The sequence below is a fragment of the Rattus norvegicus genome, chromosome 10 (assembly GCF_036323735.1).
Source record: "Rattus norvegicus strain BN/NHsdMcwi chromosome 10, GRCr8, whole genome shotgun sequence".
Lineage (NCBI taxonomy): Eukaryota > Metazoa > Chordata > Mammalia > Rodentia > Muridae > Rattus > Rattus norvegicus.
In genome coordinates, this window is record NC_086028.1 from 34110038 (window position 1) to 34118387 (window position 8350).

The 8350-nt window shown below is 41.7% G+C and overlaps 1 protein-coding gene across 1 annotated transcript; it reads left to right on the top strand.

Moving 5' to 3' along the window:
- Window positions 1–590: 590 nt before the first annotated feature.
- On the top strand, window positions 591–1526 carry Or2y1h (olfactory receptor family 2 subfamily Y member 1H). Its single transcript, NM_001000788.1, has one exon. It carries the CDS (start codon window positions 591–593, stop codon window positions 1524–1526), a length of 936 nt encoding a protein of 311 aa, NP_001000788.1.
- The last annotated feature ends 6824 nt before the right edge of the window (window positions 1527–8350 follow it).

Sequence of the window (8350 nt, forward strand, 5' to 3'; positions counted from 1 at the left end):
GGGTCAAGCAGGGGCACTCTTCTTACTTGTCACAAGGAAGACTTTTCTTGCTATTTTCCCCCCAAAGAAATGAAATTGCTTCTCAGTGTTCTGTGGCAGATGGCAGCGACTGTGAGTGGGACTCCAGGATGGGTGTACTGACAATATCCATGGTGCAGAAGGAGGCCAAGGAGGACCCAGGGGTCAACATTGTGATCGCCATCTGCCTGAGCCTGGATTCAGATCTGTAAGAAGCTAACAAATAGATCAAGCGAAGGAACGGAAGATAACAACGGAGAATGCTATGGTATGTGTGCAGGCCTTGGACATTCAAAGCACTCCTTTACTTTTGAACAAGAAAGATCCACAAGACTCAAGGGTCTTGGGACAAATAGGTGAGCTATAGTTCAAAGAAAGGGGACATTACTGCTAATCCCGAGACCTTCAGTCTATAGAAGAGAAACTAGGAATGGGACACTGGATAAAATAGAATTGAATAATGAAATAGATGATTTAGGATTGCTTGAAAAAGGCTGCGAACAATGTCTTGATCCAATTTTTTTTCATCAGATACATTGAATTGTCTTCTGCTAGTGTGCAGGACAAAGGGTATGGGAAGCTTCAACGCCAGTTTGGATAAAGGCTTCATGTTGGTGGGCTTCTCAGACTGGCCTGAACTAGAACTCATCTTCTTTATTTATATTTTGATTTTCTACTCTGTAACTCTCTTTGGCAACACTGCCATCATCGCTCTCTCCCGAATGGACCTTCGGTTACACACTCCCATGTACTTCTTCCTCTCACACCTCTCCTTCTTGGACCTTTGCTATACCACCAGCACCGTGCCCCAGCTCCTGATCAACCTCCATGGACTTGACAGAACCATCAGCTATGGAGGGTGTGTGGCCCAGCTGTTTATATCTCTTGCTCTGGGATCCACAGAGAGTGTGCTCCTGGTGGTGATGGCTTTTGACCGCTATGCTGCTGTGTGTCGTCCACTGCACTACACGACCATGATGCACCCTGTTCTCTGCCAGGCATTGGCTATTGCTTCCTGGGTAGGAGGCTTCTTGAACTCTCTGATTCAAACAGGACTCATGATGGCCATGCCTCTCTGTGGACACCGACTGAATCACTTCTTCTGTGAGATGCCTGTGTTCCTCAAGTTGGCCTGTGAAGACACCGAAGGAACAGAGGCCAAGATGTTTGTGGCGAGAGTGGTGATTGTCGCAGTGCCGGCCATGCTCATTCTAGGCTCCTATGCTCAGATTGCTAGGGCAGTGTTGAGGGTCAAGTCAGTGGCTGCACGCAGAAAGGCTGCTGAGACTTGTGGTTCCCACCTCCTGGTGGTTTCTCTCTTCTATGGCTCGGCCACCTACACATACTTACAACCCAAGGACAGCTATTCTGAGAGCAAGGGGAAATTTTTTGCCCTTTTTTATACCATCATCACCCCCATGCTCAACCCTCTGATCTATACCCTGAGGAACAAGGATGTGAAGGGGGCTCTGTGGAAGGTGCTAGGGAGAGCTGCAGCCACGGTGTAGGAAGGGAAAGCTGACCAGTAAAACAGTTTCTATTCTGTAGTTCAGAGGGTTTAAGTGAGAGAGGGAAATTGAGTGTCAAAACATCTACAATGAATTGTGCACATTCATGAAACTGTCAAAAAACTGAAAATAGAAGACAAAACAACAAAAAAATCAAAACAAACAACAACACAACAACAAAATCAGTCCTAGGATGGCAAGATACTCAGTGGATTAAGGCACTGGTGGCCAACCTCGAGGGTCTGAGTTTGATGCCTATAGTCCACATGGTAGAAGAACATAATCAAGTCCTGCATACATGAGTGTGTGTGTGTGTGTGTGTGTGTGTGTGTGTGTGTGTGTGTGTAACAAATAAATCTTAAAAATTGAAAAAAAACATTTCTCAGCAGACATAGGGCTTTAGAGCCTTCCTCCTTTGGGAGTTTGAGTAGGGATGTTCCTTCTCTTTGGTTAGTGTCTGTCATCACTGCTCATCAAGGATACATGCAGACACAGATACAACTTTCCACAGGAGGAGACTGGGAATAGTGTATTTTGTGAGCGCCTGTGGAAAGGGACTGGGTTCATGGCAAGTCTGAGTGTCAGAGGATTTTTAATTTTGAATTGCAACACTCAAAGTCACATACCTGTGTTGTATTATACGGTGGACACTGTGACCCAAGGCAGAGGGCTTGAGTTCACTCTATCTCTCCTTTTTGTATTTTCATTTTTAATTTAATATCCATACATTCAGATACTGTACTTTGATCAAATCCACCCCCAGTCCCTCTTTCAATTTCTCCCATGTCCCTCAACAGCACTTTGCTCTCACAGTTTTATGACCTTTAAAAGAGTTTAAATCCACAGTGTCTGTGTCGGGTTACCTGCTTATGCTTGGTGTAGAGCCTCAGCTCAAAGTGTGACCTTGATATCGCTCCACTTTCCTAATGTACTGTGACCCTGTCTAACTTCCATCATAACTCAGGGCCTGTTTTTAAGGCCTCCTAAAGTGCTATCCATTCTTTGCGTGGAAGAAACAGGTCGATCCTGATCCAAGCTGCTTCACTTAGCATGTGAACTTGAGACATGGGCTAGTTTTTCCTCTTGGAGAAGGCAGAACCATTTCTGCTACAGTAAAGCAAGGCAGCAAAGCTCCCCCAGAAGAACTGTGAGTATCTGTTGTGCCAACTGGTGAGACTCCTTCCCTGTCATCAATGTGATGAGGGAATATGTGTATACAAAATTCCAAGAACTCAATAATTAATATAATTCCAGATGCTAGATTAGCAGAATCTAAAAAGGAAAAATTTAAACAATTTGATACTCTTTATATGTCCAGATGCAAAAATTAATATAGAAAAATACATATTTGTAAGAAAATTACCAAATAAAAATTTAAAGAAACAAGGGAAAAAGCTACTCTATATCATTTGACCAGGTATCCATCTAAAAGTTGATTTGGGGTTCCATTTCACTCATCTTCCTCTGTTTAACTCAACCACCAGAATTCCATCCATTTTCTTACTTCCATGCATTTAAATGGTGTTTGTACGTCTAAAAGTGCAGGTATCTTTGTTAATAAACTTTTATAAATGCAATACATTTTGTGTTAACTCAATCCTATTGCATCATGATGAGTTTGCATCTATTTTGTTTGTTTTTGTAACTCATTTTGCATGCCTTATCATTAATCTTTACTCAACATCATGAGTTTTGTTATATTTATATTTTGTGTAATTCCTTCATCAATGAAAAAATACAGTTCTCACCTCGCAAGATGTTTCCTGACTTTTCCTGGGCAGATGTGAGAAAAGAGTTAGGAACTAAGGTAGAGCAACTAATCAAACAAATTATTCCCCCAACTCTACATTAGCAGACCAAGGATTTGATTTTTGGTTACTTACAGGAGAGGGGATGATGAAAGGCAATTGCATTACCAGAAAGCCCAACACAGTTTAGGAAAGCCACAGTTCTGGGCCTCTCTGCCTGACTTACAGGTATCTCATCCAGTAAGACAGAGTCTCTACTCTGAAGTAGTTGTTTCTGCTTGTGTAAACTTGGAGAAGGCCCTTGTGATTCTTGTTAGTGTCAGGAACTTCTTGAGATTTGTGAGTTTTGTTTACTTTCTGAGCCTTAGAGAACCACCCTCTACCTTTGAAGAGGAAACTTTTTAGTGCAGAGGAAATCACTAGAAGAAATCCTACCTCTTCTTTGGTGCTTACATTCCTACTGTATCCTCATCTCCAGTGAACCTTGAAGAGGGTGATATCAATATTTGATAATTTTCTCCATTTGTGATTTACTGTTAGTCCACCATGCCATAATCATAGTCATATCGTTTCAGATACTTGGGCATCTTCTTTTCAAAAGAGAAGTCTCCCTCCATGTACAATTAAAGCTAATAGTAACTATGGTCCATAGGTATGCACATAGATTCTCTCTCTCTCTCTCTCTCTCTCTCTCTCTCTCTCTCTCTCTCTCTCTCTCTCTGTGTGTGTGTGTGTGTGTCTCAGTGTAATTTGGTACTCGCATTATATTACTTACAATATAATAGCAGTAGCTTCTCCATCGAAACCTCTGACCTCCTTTGTCTGGCTTATAGTACATTTGAGGTTCCTGTTACGAGGTGACTTCCAAGTCAACTGAAAAGCAGTTCACCTGTAACAGTTGTGCTATTATTGCACCTGACTGCACAGCTTGCCTGACATTTTGGTAATGTGGCACATGGGGTCCATAGTTGAGTGAAACTGTTGAGGACAATTCACCTCCAGAAGCCAATGTGGTGCCTTCTATCATTATAAAAAGCAACTAACAGGGAGAAAGCTACCAGTTTAGTCCTAGCTTTATTTTTTGATGTCTGACAGCCAAAGGCATTGATGGTTTCAGCAATGAAGACTTCCTGTCTGATTTAGTTAGGGTTTTACTGCTGTGAACAGACACCATGACCAAGACAAGACTATAAAGGACAACATTTAATTGGGCTGATTACAGGTTCAGAGTTTTAGTCCATTATCATCAAAGTGAGTACATGAGTGTTCCAAACTCCTTTCTCCTGGGCTGGTTCCACTCCCCTTCAGCAGCACTCTTCAGCATGGTGCAGGAGGACCTGATAGTTCTATATCTTCATCTGGAGTCTGCTAGCAGAATACTGACTTCAAGGTAGCTAGGATGAGGGTTTTAAAGCCCATGTCCACAGTTAGACACCTATTCCAACAAGGCCACACATCCAAATAGTGCCACTCCCTGGGTTGAGCATATTCAAACCGTGACACTGTCTATTTCTAGCATCCACCAACACCATTAGCAATAGCATCATAGTCTAAGAGATGTCAAGTACATTTCCTGGCCAAAAGTCATAGAGAAGTAACTCATTTTTCTTTTTTTTTTCCTTTTTATTCTTTTTTTCGGAGCAGGGGACCGAACCCAGGGCCTTGCACTTGCTAGGCAAGCGCTCTACCACTGAGCCAAATCCCCAACCCCGTAACTCATTTTTCTTATAGGAATTTTTACCCACAAACTTAAGGGCTCTGGGCATGTCTTTTCCAGTTACCTGTGGTGTTTTGTTTAGCTCTATAAGTTCTATCAGTAGAGTTCTTACAGATGCTTTTATGAGTCAGTGAGATGCTCAAGAGTTTAGCAATATGTGATGAAACCCTTTTACAGGGAGTGAACAGGCTATCTGAAGGCCCAATATTGTCCATTTCAAATGAGTGCCAGTTGGTGTTGAACATCCAATGGGATATTAAAAAAAAGGAAATGATAGCAAAGTGCATTACAGTATAGACAGTATTCAAGAGTTCTACAAATCATTTAATTATTGGGGACAACAGCATGGGTCAAAGAAACCACCCCATCAACTGTTTTCTTCCTGAGTTATCTGACTGACACAAGACTCCTGGGCATTGTACTTCCCATGATGCTTTTAGCTGGGCTAGCTTGTGATGCTCAGGATCAAGGTCAGTATCCTGACCTGGTATGCCTGCTTCTAGAGGTAGACCCTCAGACCTGACAGGCTATAAGCTAACACTGTGGCCCTTAAATTCCATTGGCTGCTAAAAAGATCTTGGGCTCAGCAAACAATCTGTGACTGTTATTTCCTTTATTTTAGATGATCTGAGGATATCTGTGCACCTTAAGACAGGCTTTCTATTTCTCCTGTGATCTGTTGTCAGGATTTAAATTCTTCCAGAATCTTACAACACAGCCATAGGCTATCTGTTGCCTAAACAGTCCATTTGACATAAAGTAATTTAAAAAATAAGTAATGCTTTTAATTTTTAAATTTGTTGTGGACAAAACAAGGGTATAAAATAAGTACTAAGGTACGAACTAGAATTTGTGTAAGAGCAATACAAACCGTCAGATTGTTAACTACGGAAATGTTTGGTTGGAAAGACAATCCCCAAGCATGGCAACAAACTTAGATGAAAATTCCATGAAAAGAAGCTATTTAGATTATGGTGAACATGGATGAGTTATGTGAGATCTGGTATGTGGTCTGATGGAAAGGCTGATTAGACTTGGGTCAAAGTTGGGAAATCATGAGGAATATGATAACATAGATTTTCACAAGCTATATTAAAACATGAGTTTGAGGACCTGGATGAGTCACCTTGGATTAGGCAGTGTATGGGGGATAAAGAGAGCTGAAGAGCACAGATATGGAAGCAGTCAGTTAATTATAATATGCTCATGGCCTCCAGAGATCTCAAAGGCCACACTTGAGTAAACAGTCATGTTTCTACTTTAATTAAGGAGGCCCAGGTAATGTCCCAAGAGCAGGCCCAAGGTACAGTCTGCTTTAAGGTCAGATTGAAAGATATGCCAGCTCCTGTCTAGGGTGAGTTGGTGATGGTGATGATCTAGAGAACAGTACAGGCTCTCCTCTGCTCCTTAGTTATGGGCCTCAGCAGGTGAGCCTGCTGGAGGTGTTGGCCTCAAACAAGCACAATTTCTCCAGCAACACAGCTGAGATTCAGCCTTCAGTACCACAGATGCAGTTGGGACCAAAGAGAAACAGGTCTTTCCCACACACTTCTGGATGACACCAGTGTGACCTGGGTTTCATATTATCTAGAAGCCAGCAGGATTGAGGGAAGTCAACCCCACAGTTTTCTTTCCAGAACTGTGGTGAGTACTGACTGGGTGGGATACTCTGGATTCATGGTCTCTTCTGAAAGTCAGTTTCTTTGATGTCTAGGATCTTAGATGCAAAGCAAATTATAGACACCAGAAGCAGGTGACAGAGCCCGAACCATGGTCAGAGCTGATGAAAGTAAATGAAGAATTGTTTATTCAAGAGGCAGAGCATGGGAGAGGAGGTAGGGTTCTCTGTGGGGTGTCAGAATTTAAAATGTAATTCATTCATTCAGACTTGGAATTGTAATTAAGATAACTAGACCCATCTTCTTTCATGGTCTTTTACTACAAGATGTTTGCATGTTATTATTAAAATGTCACAAAGGAGTCTTGAATATTATGCTTATGGGATAGCGTGAATGCGGTGTGATTTCTCTTCAGTGCGTGATGCTGTAGGCAAGAGAGGATGATGCTGTGTGTAGAAGTGCAGACTGATACAGAATGAGGACAAGGACGATTTAGTGCCTGCTCAGCTTTGGTTGAGAGTTAGTTCTCCAGAGACTGGTGAGAAGGGTACATCCTGAGGTGTAGCAAGAGAAAGAGAACTGAGTTCAAGTTGAAAGATGAATGCATTAGTAATGAAGGTGCTCAGTAAGGGTCTGCTGAACCTTCTCCTCTCTTCAGATAGGGGTTTTGGGGAGATTTTGTTGCTTTGATTTTTGTTTTGTTTTATTGTTTGCTTTTATGTTTGCCCTATTGCTCAAAGTCAGTTCCTATATTCTCAGGCAATACCATCAATTCAGTGCATTGGTTGAAGGATGTATTTTTATCATTTCTGATATGAAGTACTTTAGTACTGAAAGTGGAAGTCAGTGGTAGGCCTTGCCAAGCATGTGGGAGCCTTGGGTTGATTCCTAGCACTGCAAACTGGTTTAGTATTTATGGAGGCCAATGAACAGACACATTTCCACATGTCCAGTCACCCACAGAGGGAGATGAACACAGGCTCCTGGTAATCTCAGTCAAGACCTCTTACAGTATCAAACTTGCAAATAGTCTTCTTATAGAGACTAGCAATAACGTTCACATTTTATTTTTTTTTTTTTTTGGTTCTTTTTTTCGGAGCTGGGGACCGAACCCAGGGCCTTGCGCTTCCTAGGTAAGCGCTCTACCACTGAGCTAAGTCCCCAGCCCCAACGTTCACATTTTAAAAGACAATTTAAAAGTAAAAAATGTGCACTTTATGACTGCTGTTACTTGTATTTCTCAAGTTTTCTTGATATTTAGCCACCGTTTGACCTTTGTCATATTTCAGACCACGGCCCTCATTATGCTTTGTGGAGAACAAAGAAAGGTTACAATCTCTTCTCTATAAGAGATATTAAAAGTATGTATAAACCACCTCACCATTTTAAAGCATCTGGTTTTAAAATCTCAAATATTCAAGGAAAGCACTCATTTCTCATGCAGGATGCTTTTAGATAACTAGTTGGTATCATAGTCCTTTGCCCACCACAGAAGAATTGGAGAATATACTTTTTAAAATATATGAAAAGATAGTGGTATCCTCTGCTAATCTTAGATGGCTTCCCAGCCAGCCAGGAACATGTTATATCAGCCTGACATTACGTTCTCCCTTTGCTGGAGTGAGATTTGGGAAACTCTTAAAGAAGTGGTCATTTGGAAACTCCTACCCTCACTGGATGATCGTGGGATTCAATAAGTTTACTTGACAGAGTTGTCTCCTTCATTTACGGAGGCCGGTC

Bases quoted from the DNA above. Each gene is read 5' to 3' on its own strand.
- Or2y1h (NM_001000788.1), top strand. From the start codon at position 591: ATGGGAAGCTTCAACGCCAGTTTGGATAAAGGCTTCATGTTGGTGGGC.